We start from the raw sequence: 18,966 nt of genomic DNA on the forward strand, positions 1-18,966 counted from the left end.
ATAATTTATACGCTTTTTGGCATTGTTTTTAGGTAGTTTTTAGTAAGTTCAAGCTACTTTTAGGGATGTTTTCATTAGTTTTTATGTTAAATTCACATTTCTGGACTTTACTATGAGTTTGTGTGTTTTTCTGTGATTTCAGGTAAATTCTGACTGAAATTGAGGGATTTGAGCAAAACTCTGAAAAAGGCTGACAAAAGGACTGCTGATGCTGTTGGAATCTGACCTCCCTGCACTCAAAGTAGATTTTCTGGAGCTACCGAAATCCAAATGGCGCGCTCTCAACGGCGTTGGAAAGTAGACATCCAGGGCTTTCCAGCAATATATAATACTCCATACTTTATTCGGAAATTGATGACGTAACTTGGCGTTGAACGCCAAGTACATGCTGCTGTCTGGAGTTAAACGCCAGAAAACGTCATGATCCGGAGTTGAACGCCCAAAACACGTCATAACTCGGAGTTCAACTCCAAGAGAAGCCTCAGCTCGTGGATTGATCAAGCTCAGCCCAAACATACACCAAGTGGGCCCCGGAAGTGGATTTATGCATCAAATACTTACTCATGTAAACCCTAGGAGCTAGTTTATTATAAATAGAACATTTAACTAATGTATTTGACATCTTTTGATCACTTTAGATCTTAGGATCAGATCTCTGGACGCCTAGTCCTTAGACCTTGGGGGCTGGCCTCTCGGCCATGCCTGAACCTCTCTCACTTATGTATTTTCAACGGTGGAGTTTCTACACACCATAGATTAAGGGTGTGGAGCTCTGCTGTACCTCAAGTTTCAATGCCATTAAGATGATATCCTATTCAATTCTATTTATTCCTATTTCAAGATATACGTTGCACTTCAACTTGATGAATGTGATGATCCGTGACACTCATCATCATTCTCACCTATGAACGCGCGTGATTGACAACCACTTCCGTTCTACCTTAGGCCGGGCGCATATCTCTTAGATTCTCCAACAGAATCTTCGTGGTATAAGTTAGATAGATGGCGGCATTCATGAGGATCCGGAAAGTCTAAACCTTGTCTATGGTATTCCAAGTATGATTCTGGGATTGAATGACTGTGACGAGCTTCAAACTCCTGAAGGATGGGCGTGATGACAAGCGCAAAAGAATCAATGGATTCTATTCCAACCTGATTGAGAACCGACAGATGATTAGCCATGCGAGTGACAGCCGCAGAGGACCATTTTCACTGAGAGGATGGGATGTAGCCACTGACAACGGTGATGCCCTACATACAGCTTGCTATGGAAAGGAGTACGAAGAATTGGATGAAAGCAACAGTCAAGCAGAGATTCAAGAGGAGCACAGCATCTTCACACGCTTATCTGAAATTCCCACCATTGAATTACATGAGTACTCCTATCCCTTTTATTTATTTTATTTATCCTATTTAATTACATTTGACCCTATGATTCCACTCACTAACTGAGATCTACAAGATGACCATAGCTTGCTTCATACCAACAATCTCCGTGGGATCGACCCTTACTCACGTAAGGTATTACTTGGACGACCCAGTGCACTTGCTGGTTAGTTGAGCGAGACTGTGAAGTTGATTTTAGACCATGGTATTGTGCACCAAGTTTTTGGAGCCATTACCGGGGATTGTTTCGAGTTAGAAAAGAATGAATCACAATTTCGCCCACCAAGTTTTTGCAGTGCCAAAAGTCAAAGAAAAGGTGAAAAATAAAGTGAAAGTTAAAGTCCTATTTACATCAAACTAACTCCTATTTATACACTTTCTATTCTTGGATCTTGGGATTTGGATGGGCTTTTGATTTTGTGAAGAATTGAATTTTATTGGATTTTTAATCCAATTATAGCCCATGAAGGATTGCTTCTAGGAGGCTGCCCTGCCCTTGTGGAGGGCAGGGCAGGATTTGGTGCTTGGTGCGTGCGTGGTGCGGCGTGGTGCAGGCTTGGTGCGCAGGATGCTGCCCTGCCCTCGCGGAGGGCAGGGCAGAAAAAGTTGGTGCGCCAGAATTGTGCTGTGGTGCGCTGTTGGTGCTGCCAGAATCGTGCCTTGGTGCGCCAGAATCGTGCCTTGGTGCGCCAGATTCATGCCACAACAAAATGCTGCCCTGCCCGCGCGGAGGGCAGGGCAGTGTTTCCACTTTGACGTCCCGAGTTCGAAGCTTGGATGCTACACACGCTACCCATTTTCCTTGGCTTTCTTGGTACCAAAATGAGGCTTAATTCCTTGCTTCCTCATGGTCCCGTGTTCAACTCTTGTGGCAAGCATTGTAGGCTTTTTCCTTTGATTTTCTTCCCTTGGTGAGCCCGATACTGCCCTTGTGGAGGGCAGGGCAAGGTTTTGTTCTTCTTGATTCCAAGGCACAAATTTGTGCTCTGCCCTTGTAGTGGGCAGGGTAGAGTTGCCTTTCATGCTTTGTTCCCTTATGTTGCCCTCCTAGAGGGCAGTGTGCCCTTGTGGAGGGCAATACTTGCCTTCCTCATTTTGTGCGCCACACTTCTTCTCTCTTTGACCACATTTTCTTCTCCTTGGGCCACACTTCCTTAGGCCACGCTTTTCCTTTTTTTTTCTTTTCTTCACCTACAATAAACCAAAACAACCACTCAAAGTATCACTAAATTCAAGAGGCTTATAAATCAATTAAAACTCAATTAAATTTAGCTTAAACCTCATGAGTTAACATTAATTTCATGGTGGTTGTTTGATTTAAAGAAGTTATGCATTTTCACTCCAAATCACTTACTTAGGATGCAAGAAAGTGCATAAATGCTAATAAAACAAGTGAAATTAGCTTGAAAAATGGGTATATGATGACTTGTCATCATTGGGGATCACCGTTGTCAATGGCTACCTCCCGTCCTCTCATTGAAAATGGTCCTCTACGGTTTCTGTACGGCTAATCAACTGTCGGATTTCTCGTCTCGGATGAAAAATACCAGGCACAGCTACCGCATGGCTAATCAGCTGTCGGTTCTCGATCGTATCGGAATAAGATCCAATGATCCTTTTGCGCACTGTCACTGCGCCCCACAGTCAGGAGTTTGAAGCTCGTCACAGTCATCCCTTCCCAGATCCTACTCGGAATACCATAGACAAAGTTTAGACTTTCCGGATCTCAGGAATGTTGCCAATTGTTTCTAGCCTATACCATGAAGGTTCCAATCTCAGATTCAGATGCCCCATTGTCAGAGGGGAAATGATGTGAATCGTTGATTAGAGTCCCAAGAGATATGCATTCAAGCTTGTTTTCATGTAGAACGAAAGTGTTTGTCAGGCACGCGTTCATAAGTGAGAATGGTGATGAGTGTCACTTGATCATCACATTCATCATGTTCTTGTGTGTGAATGAATATCTTGGAATAAGAATAAGCTTGAATTGAATAGAAAAATAATAGTACTTTGCATTAATACTCGAGGAACAGCAGAGCTCCACACCTTAATCTATGAGGTGCAGAAACTCCACAGTTGAAAATACATAAGTGATGAAGGTCCAGGCATGGCCGAATGGCCAGCCCCCATAAAAGTCTAAGATAGCATAAAACTGATCAAAGATCCCTAATACAATAGTAAAAGGTCCTATTTATACTAGACTAGTTACTAGGGTTTACAGAAATAAGTAAATGATGCAGAAATCCACTTCCGGGCCCACTTGGTGTGTGCTTGGGCTGAGCATTGAAGCTTTCATGTGTAGAAACTTTTTTGGAGTTAAACACCAGCTTTTATGCCAGTTTGGGCGTTTAACTCCAGCTTTTATCCTGTTTCTGGCGTTTAACGCCAGAATAGGACAGGAAGTTGGCATTTGAATGCCAGTTTGCATCGTCAAAACTCGGACAAAGTATGAACTATTATATATTGCTGGAAAGCCCAGGATGTCAACTTTCCAACGCAATTGAAAGCGCGCCATTTGGGCTTCTGTAGCTCTAAAAATCCATTTTGAGTGAAGGAAGGTCAGAATCCAACAACATCTGCAGTCCTTTTTCAGCCTCTGAATCAGATTTTTGCTCAGGTCCCTCAATTTCAGCCAGAAAATACCTAAAATCACAGAAAAACACACAAACTTATATTAAAGTCCAGAAATATAAATTTTTCTTAAAAACTAATAAAAATATACTAAAAAGTAGCTAGATTCTACTAAAAACTACCTAAAAACAATGCCAAAAGCGTATAAATTATTCGCTCATCACATATCAATCCTTGTTTCTTTGACTTGTTTGGTGCCTTCGTGTCTAACATGAAGTTTCTCCCGATTTCTTTGGCAGTCATGCATCTAGACACCTTTCGGTACTCCTCGAAGCTTATAGCATAATGCAGCAGGTTAATAGCTTTAGCATTCAGTTCCACCTTCGTTTATCATCATCGTTCCATTCGGCTTCCTCCTTTGGAGTCACCACTCCATCAGCACTAGTCTTTGTTGGGATTTTGGGACCATTTACCACGATCTTCCATATGTTGTAGTCTATTGATTGAATGAAGATCCTCATTCTCTTTTTCCAGTAGGCATAGTTCTTCCCATTGAAGAAGGGAGACCTGTTGTTTAATTAACCCTCTGTTAGCGTGTAGGCCACAGTAGTTGTGCCCAAGTTGTTCACCATTGGACCTTTGATCTAAGCTGTTAAGCTCGATTCTTGAGATCTTGGCTCTTATACCAATTGAAGGTTTCAGAAGGCTTAGAGAAATGGGGTTGAATCTATGACCTTCTTGAACTTTGATTAATGAAGCTTTAAAACCAGACATTAAACTTGGCTTCTGTTTAGTCTGCACAACGAATTATACAGGAGATAATTTTGTTTTATCTCATCAAAATCATAAAATAGAAACTAAAGCAGAGAGGAAGAAAGTGACACAGCCATATATCCTGGTTTAGTTGTCTTGTGCAATGCAACCTACATCCAGTCTCTGCCACAACGTTGGTGGAATTTCCACTATCAATCCAAGTATTACATACACTAATTCCCTAGGACTCAACATAATCCTATCTGGGCACACAAATTTTAATATAAACTTGACTTGGTTATACTAATACCTAGATTTACCACACTAAGTGCTTACCCAACTTAGCAAGGAATACCTCTTAGGTACATGACACAAGACAAAAAATACAACCAATAGAAATCTGAAATCACTCTTGACTTTTCTCTCAAGTATTTCTCTCATCCTTATTCACTCTATGGCTTTTTCTCAATGCTTCTTTTTCTTGCCTTTTATCTCAGATAGAATACAAAAAAAAGATATACATCGAAACAAAAATATAAATAGTAAAACATGAAGGAGATGATGAATAACAACTTTGACTCTATGTACTGAACCCAGCATCTGAACTCATAACCTTGTTCTTTATCTTGGTGGAGTGCTCATTTTAGTGTAGGTGCAATGATTCCAAGACTTCAAACTCAGTAGTGAGGATTCTCTCTTTTCTTTTTCTCTCGGGTTCTCTCTCATTGAATTCTAATGAGATTCAACTTTCCTTTTGTATCTTAGTCAGAGCCACGGTTAAGGTTCCTCTAGAGTCAACTTCTTGAATCTTGGACTTTCAGAAATTATCCCTTCTCTTTCTTCAATCAACCCACAAAATAGAAATTTCAAATCTGGTTCTTGTTTGACCGAGGACAACGTGGCAGTAGAAATGAGCATGCTCAGTGATTACCCCAAATCCCTTGAAAATGTATTTTGGCCCCAAGTAACAACTTTAACTGTTGATTTATAGCAGAGATAATCAACCACCATTTTCTTCAATTTTCTCTAAATAGCATTGCAGAGAGTAGGAGAAGAAGTGAAAAAATTAACTTGTATGAAAAAGAAAATTATTTACCTTTAACCTCTGACTTAGTGTAACATGCTTTTGATTTATTTGGTTAGACTCTTGCTTTCTAGGTGAAGTTTCTCTTTCTTTCTTCTCTGGTAATGTGAGCTCGAAGATGAAGCTTTCTCCCTCTCTTTCTCTTGTATTTGTCTGAAGTAAGCATCTGAAGCTTTGCTTAGGTTTGCTTCTCTATTGCTTAGTTAGGATTGGGCTTGGGTAGTGGATCAATTTTCTTCATCACTTAGGATTGCTTTGTTTCATTAGTTTTGGGCTGCTACACAATTATTTGGGCCTGCATCACTTAAATGAAACAATCAAATTCAATTGGGTGTTTAACCCAATAAATCAACGTTTGTCATCATCATTAAATTAATTGTATTCTTAACTCAACACCACTGCTTCTCTCTCTTTGGTTTTGAATGAAAAATGATAGAGTATAATTAGGATCAATTAAGATCAGTTAGTATTATTTATATTTATATAGCATATCTGTGTATTTATTGTAGGATTTTTGTGCTTTTATTACTTTGATTCTTCTAGCACCTATATATACTCTTGTACATTGTACCTTTTATTTTTACCCTAAATAATACACAAAACACTTTCTTCAGATTACTCTCTTATTTCTAACATGGTGTCAGGAGCTTAGGTTCCTTTTTTTTCCATGAAAATTCGTATATAGCCCCTTTGTTTCTCTCTTCCGGCAATGTTCTTTGCCCTTATTTTTTTTATCCTTTCCCGATGTTTTCGTTTGTCACTACTATTACTAGCATGTTCATCTCATCGTCACGATTTTAATGCCTCCAGACTCACTGCCAACAGTCGCCAGACGCGCCCTCACGCGTCGCCTGAAAATCGGTGTCCGCTTCAGGTTCTCCTCTCACCAGATGCCTCCAGCACCGTTGGATCCATGCCCAGAATCAGCGGCACCACAGAGTGCCACGTGTCAAATCCAGAAACGTCGACGGGCCTGCTTCAGCCCGTGTCAAAACCGACCCGGCCCACATACCACCTCCCTCTTTGCGTCAGCATTGACGCATTTTCCTTCTCCTATCACGCGTTGCCACGTGGCCTCCCCTCCTGACGTGACATCTGACGTGGTAGCTGACGTGGTAGACAGTGGGTCCCTCCCTAAGATTTTTTGGTGATATCTTTCTGATTCTGCCCTCCATTTTCTCGTCTTTTGCCCTAAATTTACAGTTTTCCCTCCTATTTTTGATCTTTACATCTACTATTATGAAAAAATCAGATATTTTTGCTGCCACAGACAGAAAGGGTAAATTCTGTCGAAACTATAACCGTTATGGGCACCTCTTCTCAGACTATCCTTCTGTTAAATGTCGTAAATACTAACAGAAAGTTCACATTAGCTACAATTGTTTGCAACTGTTCTGCCATTATTGCAAGCTCTCGGGATATTTGATTACAACCTGTCCTACTCGCCCACCACATCCTGATCAACTTAAGTATCATTCTCGTTCCAACCTCTCCAAGGATGTGTCTGCTTCTGCTGTTACTGCTACTACTAAATCTACCAACTCTGCTCCTTCCAGCCCATCTCCTGTCTCTCTGTCTGATATTGCATCTCTTCTTAAGCATCTTCTCTCCCTTTCTGGTAATATTCCTGCTACTTTTTTGTCTCCTCCAAGTAATTTTAAATTGTATTTTATTTCTGGTCGCTTTCATCGCATGTCTCTTTGCGTCATCTTTTCTCACCTTTGTCTACCACTAAAAATGCACCTTCTATCAATATTGCTGATGGTTTCCTCTTCCACACGACACATAAGGGTTCTATTTCCCAGTCAACTCTTAATTTTTGTGGTACTTATTATATTCCAAAATTGAACTTTAATCTTATTTCTGTTGGTCAACTTGTGGATCTCAATTTTGGCGTCAACCTTTTTTTTATTTCTGGTTGTCGTGTACAGGATCGTCGGACAGAACAGATTGTCGAGACTGGCCATAAGGTCGGAAGGTTGTTTGAACTCGAGGATCTTCATATTCCTCCTAGTCAAATTTTTGTGCTGCTTCTTCCCTATTTAACCTTCAATTATGGCATCAACGTCTTGCCCACAACTCCTTAGAAAAATTGCATTCTCTTGTATCTCAGGATATTTTGGGTCAGGTTAATAATGAGTCTTTTGATTGCATTTCTTGTGAAACTGCCAAACAACCTACTCTATCTTTTCACAATAATTCATCCCTATTTGCTCTCCTTTTGATCTTACCTACTCTAATGTTTGGGAACCCACTCCTACTGCTTCTATGTGAGGGGCTCGATACTTTGTCATTTTCATTGATGATTACTCACGTTTTACTTGAATTTATTTGATGACTAATTGCCATGAGCTACCTCAGATTTATATTAACTTTGCCGCTATGATTAAAACTCATTTTTCCAAGGTCATTAAAGTTTTTTGACGCAATAATGCTATGGAATACCGTGACTCCAAGCTTTTAACCTTTCTTGCAGAACAGGGTACTTTGTCTGAGTTTTCTTACCCTGGTACATCTCAATAAAATGGACGAGTTGAACGCAAACACCATCACGTTCTTGACTCTGTTTATGCAATGCTTATTTTTCTTCGTGTGCTAAGCGTACTTAGGGTGAAGCTGTTCTTACTGCTGCTTATGTTATCCATAGACTTCCTTCTTCTATCTTTGGTAACATTACTCCCTTTGAGCGTGTTTATCATACCTCTCTAGATTACAGTTCTCTTCGAGTTTTTAGTTGTGTCTATTTTGTTCTTCTTCAGCCTCATGAACATAGTAAACTTAAACTTCGGACTCGCATGTGTTGTTTTCTTGGTTTTGGCACTGAACATAAGGGTTATCATTGTTGGGATCCTTTCTCTAAACGTATTCGTATATCTCGTCATGTTGTATTCTAGGAGCATCACATGTTTTCTAGGTTCTCCTCGTTTGAGTTCATTCCTCCTGCTCGGTCACCATTTTTCACTAAGCCCATTGTTGATCTTTTTTCTAGTGATTCTACAAGTTCAATCTCGAGTCAACCTCTACAGCCTCCTACTCTTCTGCCTTCTCCATCTCCCAATGATTCCAGACCAAACGATGATCCTGCTCCTGCTGTCATGCCTTCTCCTTCCACTCGTTCTTTTAGGGTAAGAAATCCACCTCCTCATCCTCTTGATTATCATTATTTTTTTACTATTCTTCATCAATATGAACCTAAGTCATTTAGAGAAGCCTCCACAAATCCAAGTTGGCAGCAAGCAATGTAGGAAGAAATTCAGGCACTTGAAAAAGCACACACTTGGAACTTGGTTGATCTTCCTTCTGATCAGAAACTTGTGGATAGTAGATGGGTATACAAGATCAAGACTTGTTCTGATGGTTCTATTGACCGTTATAAGGCATGATTGGTTGCTCAAGGTTGTACGCAAGAGTATGGTATTGATTATGAAGAGACTTTTGCTCCTGTTGCTCCTCTCATATCTGTTCAAGCTCTTCTTGCTATTGCTGCGGTCAAAAAATGGTCTCTCAGTCAGATGGATGTGAAGAGTGCTTTTCTTAATGGAGATTTGAAAAAGAAGGTCTATATGAAACCACCTCCGGGTTATCCTTGTCCTTCTAGTAAAGTCTGTCTCCTTCGCAAGGCACTTTTTGGTCTTAAGCATGCTCCTCGTGAATTGTTTGACAAGTTCAGTACCACTATATGCAATCTTAGTTTCACTTGCAGCCCTCATGAGAATACTCTCTTTATTCGTAAAAGTAAACATGGAGTTGTTCTTCTACTTTTGTATGTTGATGACATGATCATTACTGGCTATGATATTGATGGTATCTCGGATCTCAAGGCCTCCCTTCACCATAATTTTGAGATGAAAGATCTTGGTTATCTCAGTTACTTTCTTGGTCTAGAGGTCTTATCCACAGATGATATCTATCTCTCTCAAGCTAAGTATGTTCAGATCTTCTTGCTCGCACCAGAATTACAGATAGTCAAATTGAGTCTACTCTCCTTGAGCCTAATGTTCAATTTACCCCTATGGATGACACTGTTTTGGATAATCCTACTCTTTATCGACAGTTAGTTGGAGGTCTCGTTTACTTGACTGTCACATGCCGAGACATTACCTATCTAGTTCATGTTCTTAGCTAGTTCTTGTTAGCTTCTCGTACTACTCACTATGCAGCTGTTCTTCGCATTCTTCGCTACATCAAAGGCACTCTGTTTCATGGACTTTATTTTTCTGCCATTCATCTTTATCCCTTTAGGCCTACTTAGATGCTGATGGGGCTGTTGATCCCAGTGATCGTCATTCTACTACTCGTTATTGTTTGTTTCTGACACCACTGCAGTCTGCAGAGGTTGTCTCAATTAGTTGGCTTCTTGAAGACTTGGGTGCTCCTCAGTCATCTCCGACTGATGTTTTCTGCGACAGCCGCAGTGCTATTCAGATTGCTCATAATGATGTTTTTCATGAATGCACCAAACACATTGAGATTAATTATCATTTTGTTCGGCAACGTCTCCTTATTGATGTTGTTTATCTCATAACTGTTGGAATTCTGGATCAGAATGCAGATATCTTCATGAAGGCTCATCATTCTACTCGTTTTCGGCTCTAGTATCCAATTAATATCGGTTAGTATCATTTATATTTATTTAGCATATTTGTGTATTTATTGTAAGATTTTTATGCTTTTATTACTTTTATTCTTCTAACACTTATATATACTCTTATATATAGTACCTTTTATTAAAAACCCTCCCCTTCTTAACAAGCTCTTTGTCCCCCAGATTTTTTTTAGGTGACTGCCCCCTAGTTTAATTTGTTGAACTTTTTTACTAATAAACAAGACGCTGTCAACTTTGTGGTTTAGTTTTTTTTTTTTTTTTTCCCTTATTGCTTCTCTTATTCTTTGTTGAAGCGTGAGTAGTTAGTGGCGATCAAGAATGAGAATTTGAAAAAGGGTTTTTGCTCGTAATGATGATGGTGGGAGAGGTGATTTGCTAGGTTCTTCTTGTTGAGTGGAGATGAAAGAAGAATTTGATAATGTTAGGGCTGTAATTACCTTTTGGTATTTTAGATTTTTTAGTATATCAATTTTTATGTATCAAGTTATGAGAATGAAATTAGAAATTAAACTTATTTTAGTCTAATTTTTATATAGCTTTAATATAAAAATTAAAAATTGAATTCTCATTAGAACTAAAATCTATGCAATCTTTTAATACCAAACCATGAAATAAAATTCCATTCTCTAGATAATTTTACTCCAGGAGTTTCCAAACAGATAGAAAACATATGCATCCCTCTTTTTGTTTCATATCAACAAAGTAGGCCATTTAATTATATTTCTTTGAACATAAAAGCTAAAATATTGCTAAAAAAAGAAAATAACAATGATTAAAGCCTAGACTAGCTAGATCTATGTTGTTATTCCTCGCTGCCTCTACTGCTGATTTCCATTTTCAAATTTCAAGTCTTCCGCATTAGAAGCCATCAAGAATACTTAAACAAGCAAAATAATCAATGATATTTTTGTGGTGTTTTTAGCAAATTTAGTTCAACTCATTAATTCATTTGAAAAGAAAATTCTTACAACCTTCAAGAGTTTACTACTAAAGATGAGAATTCAGCAATTAGTTAGAGAAAATTTTGTTTTTCTAAAATCTTCGACAACCATTGGTTCAAATTCAATACTTCCAACCCAATATTCTTAGACCATAATTTATTTTTATTTGAAAATAAAAAGACCAAAACTTGTTGAGAAAGTGAGACCATTACATCTACATGCTGGGTTTAGATTTAACCATGATTAGATTTATTTTGAGGTTAAATTATTTTATCAATCTCTATAGTTTAAGTCCTTATAGTTTAAAAATTTTTAATTAGATCTCTACAATTTAAGTCCTTATAATTTAAAAATTTTTAATTAGGTTTCTACGTTATTTTAAATTTTATAATTAAATCTTTACTGCATAAAAAATATTAGAATTAATAAAATATTATTTCTTAAATTGAAGATACCTATACTTAAGAACTAAATCTCTAAATTTCGACATCTTCTCATTTTTGGAATATTCTATTAGAACATTTTTGACACAAAAAGGACCTAATTACAAAATTCAAATGGTGTAAAGACCCAATTCAAAACTTTTAAACTATAAAAGGTTAATCACAAATTTGATAAAACTATAAAAATTAGCCAAGTAATTTAACCTTATTTTCGGAACTTGATTTCCTCTTAGAGCATCTAAAAATTTCACTAATTGAGCTTAAATTGATTTCTATGAAGCTCAAATTCAAAATCCCAACACAAGGAATCAAATCAACTTTCTTTACACCATTTACGAGCACTAATTAACATTTGCCATGAATAACACCCAACAAATGAACAAAGTTGTGCTAAGTGCTAAGGAAGTGAAGGATAAACACACAGATGGTGATTAGAGACTGAAGCTTCTTGACAAGTATATATTTTACATTCCTTTTTACTTACAGTAGTTGTCCTCCTTCAGGAGTACTTATGTTTACAAAGTCTACAAAGTGGTATAAAATCAAAGATTCATTTTAACACAGTGCAATCTAAGGCCATGTTTGGTTTAACAAACCAATCATGCCCTTAATGTCCTCTATAAAATATTATATAGCTCACAAGTGACTAATATTCTCACTTTACCGAAACAAGTAAAACAAGTGAAAACAAAAAGAAAAAAAAAATATGAATTTTATGCAGAAGTGAACTGTGTTTAGTCCTTTGATTTTGAAGAGAACAGCTATGCCATGAGACCGTTGCTTCGTCGAGTTCATATTTTCGGTTTCAATTCTAACAGTTACTTTAATTCATCAATGCAAAGAGAAGAATTTGAATGCTTCCTTCTCTTTGTTTCAGGCTCTCCTAAATGCAAGGAAACAAAACTATCCTCGTCGGGGCCATTCCTAAGTTCGGAAAGAGACTTAAATTCAAAGGCTCCTTTTCGGTAGCTTGAGTGCTCTGGGGACTTACCTGCAAAACTTGGAATGAACTGGTGTTCTACATTTGGAGCCGTTTCAACCTCATCCATGTTATCAAATTCACAAATCTTTAAAGATGGGCTGACTCTTTCGGAGGGTTCATCTTCAACAGGAACTTTGTTCAAGCAAAATGGCTCAACGCTCCCTTCAGGCTTTTCTTTCGTTGGTATGGTGGGAGAGGATTCGCCTACCGTAGAACCAATTCCAGCATTGGAATCATTCCTTCGCTCATGCAACACAGCTACGAAACGGCCAAGGAAAGGGGGAAAATATTGTCAGCTCCCTGCTTTAAAACTTCTAAATGGTTTATTAGAAAATTGGAATATTACAGACATGTACATTCCTGTTTATGCAAATAAAATAAGGTTTTAAATATCTGAATATCCGGAAAGCCTAAGAGGCATATATAGCACAATAAGGATTATTTTGCTTTAATGTATTTTTGAATAGGTTGCAATATGCAATTTCTTCCATTGGGTTAAAAATAAGTTAACTATATTTATCAACTGCTGAAGAGATTTCACTGATCTAAAGTTAATCAGATATGTATTCGACTAAAGAGATAGTACTGCAATAAATAAATAAAAATGAAATCACGTTTAATGGGTATACAGTTAAAGAGATAATTTTAAGCGCCTAAGCCTCCTTGATCATTATGTAAATCATGAATAATCAAATTTGAGATCACTATTATACGTTATTGGCATCTTTATGATGACGCTAACGTTACCACCCCTACTTAAAACATGAGACTTTAACCAATCCAGACAAACTTATGGTCAGAGATTTGCACATTCGGCATGGGTGTGAAAACTGAAATTCCTCCATCTTGGCATCTAATTATCAACATAGCCATCTGACTCCTATCATATTAAAGGGGATTGAATTATAATAGAATGTTTCAGAAACAAACCTTGAAGTGCCTCATTTGTTGTTATGAGGTCAAGTTCGAGTAGATCAAGAAGTCGGCCAAGGTCAACTCCACTTGTCCAATTTTCTGGGGGTTCACCAACTTTTAGTTTCAAACGACCCCGATTAGCTGTCCCGCCCCAGATAATGCCAACAGGCCGTGGCTTCTCTCCATTCTGACCGGTCAAGAGAATGAGGCTTCCACTATCACCTTCGAGATCAAATGTCTGTTGGTTCTCACCAACAACTAGAAAATCTGTGAGAAAACAAATCCCTTTCTCATCATTGTACTCTAGTGCATAGGCCATAATAGTCCCTGTAGTCAAACCAGAACTTCTTCCAACTTTAATCACTTGCCTCCCTATGAGACTGTTTATTGGCGATTGCAAGTCTATCACATTCACATCGCCAATCTCTCCCACACCTTTTACGGATGTAGTTACATTGTTCATATTGAAATCTTCAGCAAACGGTATAAAGGCCCCGTCGGCTCGCACAAAAGTTTCTGTAGGATAGCAAAATTGTTACATGCATGTATGGCCAGGATGGATCTAGAACAAATGCAAAATCCCAATGCAGAATCATGACGAGCAGATAAGACATTAGATTACTATTGAGTTTGATAATCAAATCTGTTTTTCTACCATCTTATTGTAAGAACTTCTAGGCAACAACATCACACGTATTATCCTGACATTAAGGCCATGAAATTAGACACCAAATATTAAGATCAACAAGTAGCACTTAACTGAGAACTTTTGCTTCTTGACCGCACTGTAAGTAATAAATTCAGAATAATCAGCAATTTAAAATTTCATTACCTGGGTTTGTTCCTGCAAAAATGCCATACCAAAGATCATCAGTAATAAATGATGTTGCTCTCTCAACAGCACCAAGATATACACCAGGTCCAAGGCTTGGCGGTAACGGATGAAACATTTTTTGGTTTGGATAGTCCAAATCAACAGCGACATGTCGATTCGTAAGAAAACCAACTTCTTGATTTCCAGTTCGACTTTTTACAATAGCCCCCAAGGTTCCATAGGTCTCTTGGCTTGCAACCTTGAGTACAATAATTAAAAAATTGAAAACCAGAAAAGGGGAAAACGTACCAAAACTTCAGATAGATGCCAGCATTGGACCAAGGTTCAAGATAAAAAGGATCAAATCAATATATGGAAGAGTAAAACCAGTATGTAAGAATTCTTAATGTAAAACAATACAACCGGGTTTATATACTATCAACTCCTTTAACTAGTAAAAGAAAGAAGCATCTGATAATCCAAATCACAGAGTCATGAAGTAAGACAACACTTAACCTGAATTGGTAAGCTCAGAAAAAAATAAAGAAAAAGAAGGCAAATTACTATTTTAATCCAACTTAAAATTGCTAGTTTGGTAATCCCTTTACTTAAAAGCCGAATTTACAGTGTACCAAACTCTTCCACTTGCCATACTACAAGCTCTATCTTTCATCACAAAGAACAATTATTAAATATCTTTTATCATCCATCAACAGCACTTGCTTCATATCTTCCACAATAGACCCATAAGATTTTAATAGGACTAAATGAAACAGTGAATAATTCTAAATATAAAAAGAAGTTACTGCATAATGAAAGTTAAAAAAAAAATGATTATGGCAAGATAACAAAGGAATCATTTGTTTTCGTTTGAATTTCATTTAGTACACAAAAGAAATCGATTCTTCAAGGCAAAAGCACCTGAGAACCAGAGCCAATACAGGAATCGCTTCCCCTTAAGCCATCAGCGAGCTCTGTATATAATTGCTCTTTAGGAGTTGGTGCAGGTGCTCCATAGTAGGAAAACTCCACAACATCCACATCACACCAAACACCACCTGGCCCCTGTTTGGAAAAGTAAGAAATGATTTCAACTTCATTAAACAGCAATGTCAAATTTTCAAACTAAAAAAAAAAGGAGGGAGGGGGGGAGGGGGGGAATGTAAAAGCCCTTAGTGTAAAGAATAGTGTAATAGTTATTGTTTCACCTGAGATGGTATTTTTTCAAAAACCAAACAAGAGAAAGATAAATAAAAAGGGAACAGAGCTTTGATGATTCATTAGCTTATCACTACAAGGCACTAGTTAGTTTTTCACCAATTTATAAAACTTGCCTAATCAAAATATCCATAAAAGTTTGATGTTAATGCAACTAAGTTTACACTAGCATAGATTAGTTTAAGTTGGAGAGGAAATTGCACAACCAAAAGGTAAGTGGAAACATGGAGAAGCTTACTTTTTAGTGCTGGAATACATTAATCGTTTTATCATACAGACCATTGTAGAACAAAGATGAGTTCGTTCACTGCCTTATTAGTATGTGGAGAACCATCTTGCTATTAGACAATTAGCCTCATCAGAACATGTTCGGATGTCCCCAAATGTTTCTATGTCTTTATTTCTTCTTTTTTTTTTTGTTGCAATTAAAGAAGAACAAAGAAAATGTTTAGCAAGTCGGTATTCTTAAGATTTCCATTGTCTATTATGCTAATTGCTAAAGGCTTTCTATTTTTCCAAATTATAAATCCAAATCAAGTCCCACCTAGTGGATAAGGCTTTGTTGTTGTTTATTGCTGTCTAAATCCAAATCAAGTGGAAGTCTATTCCCTCTTTGTAACCATACTAACTAACAACTGGAACGAACGGAAACCACAAAAAGAACGTAACCAATAATTCAATAGAGAAGAGTAAGGAGATCTACTAAAGCCATGTCGAAACCTGCAACATATCCAGAAGAACCAAAATTCCCCACCTCAAGGGCAGCAGGTAGGCACTGAACAGGGTTGAGCCATTGACTGTGAACTTTACGGGCAACAAAGACAAGAATAGCTGGAGTATTAGTCAAAACACCTCCTCTAATCCGAAATCCAATGGCAGTGCCAAGACTAAACCGCCGTAAGATCTTGCTATGAAATGCCCTAATAGTCATCAGCTCAAGCAAGGTAGTAGCCTGTTGTCCTGTTGGCAATCGCCCCAAAGTTTCAGGTAGCACTCCCTTTTGAAGATTTCCGAAATAGTTGGCCCTGTCTTCTGCCGCATCGTTCCAGCGAGTCAACGTAGGCCAAGAAAAATACGCGGCGGTGCTTTCTGAATGCTGAGCACCGGCAGCAAAAGGTTGCATGGGCGAGGGACTGGAAGAAGGATTAGGATGACCATAGTAGTTCCTTTCCAGGTCCAAGGCTGACTCCTCCGATTGTGTTGATCCGGAGTGATGAATTCTTAACTCCAAGCGAGGCCGACTCATCTGTCAGCTCTCCTACATAACACTTAACACTGCTTAACAACATAAATAATTGATGATCCAAATCAAGAAAAGCATTCCTGTTATGACCAAATTTCCAAGACTTTTCAGACAACAAAATGCTTCAACATAGGTAGAGAAAGTTCCTTGCAAAGTATCCATAACACAAAGTTCCTTGAAAAGGACTGCTCAAAGTCAAATTTATCTTCATAAACTAAACAGCACAACTCAAAGGACATCATTTAGCAAAATCAACAAAGGGGAAAAGAAAAATATTATCTGTTCAATATATTGAAATCATTTAGCAAGTTATTCAATCCTAACTCCACAAAATTATTACATAGGGGCATAAAATATAACTTATCACATACAACAGTTGTATTTCAGCCTTGTATACACAGAATATCAACATCACTTGAAGCACCAAATTGAGAAATTTGGACAACTACATCAAATTTTCCTATCATATACAAAAGTGAACCCCGTAAGAAATAAAATAGTAAGATATTTACAAATCATCATGTAGTGTACACAGGCAAATCAATAATCTTCATTTTCATTAACACTTTAAAAATCTGAATCATATCAAAGAGAGAGAGAGAGAGAGAGAGAGAGAGAGAGAGAGAGAGAGAGAGAGAGAGAACCAAGCAAAACCCAGAGAATCATATCAACAATAGGTACCAATAATGAAACAATGGCACCCAAAAAACACACACACTGACACACACAGAGAGAGTTTCTTAGCTTAGGCACAATCATCGAAGAAACAAAAACACAACCAAATTTGGAAGAAGGGTAGCTGAAAAGATGAAATTTTGAAAGGTGGGTCATCAGAAAACTCACCGATCAGCAATGTTGTTGGAGATGCGGAAAATGGGCTCAGAACAAAGGAGATTGATGGTTTTCATGCCCTAATAGTAACCATGTAAGTAGATTCTATTGCCAATCATCTCTCAGATTAAAGTTCCAGAATAACAATAATAACAACACTAATTACAAGATTAATAAAAATATCTTAATTAATTAATTAATTAAATTAATTAATCAGAACAAGCTCAATAGCGAAGTGCATGAGAGGTTTATTATCTATGGTTGCTAATAAGCTTTTGGTTCCTCTTTGGCTTGGTTTTGTGAAGTGAATCGAGAGAGAGAGAGAGAGAGAGAGAGAGAGAATAGTGATGATGATGATGATGATGATGAAATTGAAAGAATAATAAACTACAATTGTGGAATTTGAAGCATTAATATATGTGTATATATCTAGTAAGCTACTACTATAAACTATGTTATGCTAACATAACAATACAAAAATAACTATGTATTTATATTAATTCTTTTTAGCCCTTTTTTCTGCTTTAATTTTTTTAAATTACTTTTTTTTATTATATCTGATGTCACAACTCACAATTATGAGTGGGGAAATTGGGATGGAGGAGATATGGGCACCTGGGCAATACTAAAAATATTTTATAATTTTCTAGGATTCATATGATACATCTTTTTTATTTTTTATTTTTTATTTTATAAATTAATTACTTTTTTTTATGTGGGTGGGGTTTTGGGGGCCATCCCTGTTTGCTCCCCAAAAGTTGCACACCCTTTCAATCTTAATAATTCATTTTATTATTAAGATTTCAGGCTAGCCCCCAAAGAAAAAAAAACCCTAATGTTTTTGTGTCTTTACATATTTGTCAGCTTTAAATCTTAGAATGGATCCCATAGCAATAAAATGTAGATAAATAAGCTAAAATTGTTGATTGGTACAATAGTGTGAATGAATTTGAATTTGCCCCAACGTTTTTTATTAGGAGCATGGAGGCGTTTTGGTGTAAGAAATAATAGGAGTGGTGGATGGTTGTGAATAAAGGTTGTTGACTTGTCGGGTATGTTCTAATGGTGTTGGTAAATTAAAGCTTGAATGAGAAGGTGGGGAGAGCTTCAATGAAAGAAATAAAATCTCATAGTTAAGAAATTATCGGCAATGTCAGATAAATAAAAGCTTAAAATTAT

General features: G+C 37.4%; 1 protein-coding gene across 3 annotated transcripts; it reads right to left on the minus strand.

Annotated features, from left to right (window-relative positions):
• Positions 1-12,159: 12,159 nt before the first annotated feature.
• On the minus strand, positions 12,160-18,180 carry LOC130975278 (protein NARROW LEAF 1-like). 3 transcript variants are annotated; one of them, XM_057900095.1, is made up of 6 exons: positions 17,800-18,180; positions 16,468-16,988; positions 15,417-15,560; positions 14,514-14,754; positions 13,697-14,197; positions 12,163-13,024 (listed from the first exon to the last, which is right to left on the minus strand). In XM_057900095.1, the coding sequence occupies exons 2-6, from the start codon at positions 16,957-16,959 to the stop codon at positions 12,603-12,605; spliced, it is 1,800 nt and encodes a 599-aa protein (XP_057756078.1). In that variant the 5' UTR covers positions 16,960-16,988; positions 17,800-18,180; the 3' UTR covers positions 12,163-12,602. The 3 variants fall into 3 exon arrangements, with proteins under 3 accessions (XP_057756079.1, XP_057756078.1, XP_057756077.1); XM_057900094.1 differs by having other exon boundaries at positions 12,166-13,024; positions 16,468-16,971; positions 17,800-18,179; XM_057900096.1 differs by lacking the exon at positions 17,800-18,180 and having other exon boundaries at positions 12,160-13,024; positions 16,434-16,561.
• Between the last annotated feature and the right edge of the window lie 786 nt (positions 18,181-18,966).

The sequence above is a fragment of the Arachis stenosperma genome, chromosome 4, assembly GCF_014773155.1.
Source record: "Arachis stenosperma cultivar V10309 chromosome 4, arast.V10309.gnm1.PFL2, whole genome shotgun sequence".
Lineage (NCBI taxonomy): Eukaryota > Viridiplantae > Streptophyta > Magnoliopsida > Fabales > Fabaceae > Arachis > Arachis stenosperma.

What these genes read in the sequence shown, in the direction of transcription:
- LOC130975278 (XM_057900095.1), bottom strand. Translation starts at nt 16,959, where the DNA reads ATGAGTCGGCCTCGCTTGGAGTTAAGAATTCATCACTCCGGATCAACA. An exon ending in GTATTGGCTCTGGTTCTCAG is followed by an intron (nt 14,755 to 15,416) that starts GTGCTTTTGCCT and finishes ATTGTACTCAAG; the next exon opens with GTTGCAAGCCAAGAGACCTA. An exon ending in TTTTGCAGGAACAAACCCAG is followed by an intron (nt 14,198 to 14,513) that starts GTAATGAAATTT and finishes GCTATCCTACAG; the next exon opens with AAACTTTTGTGCGAGCCGAC.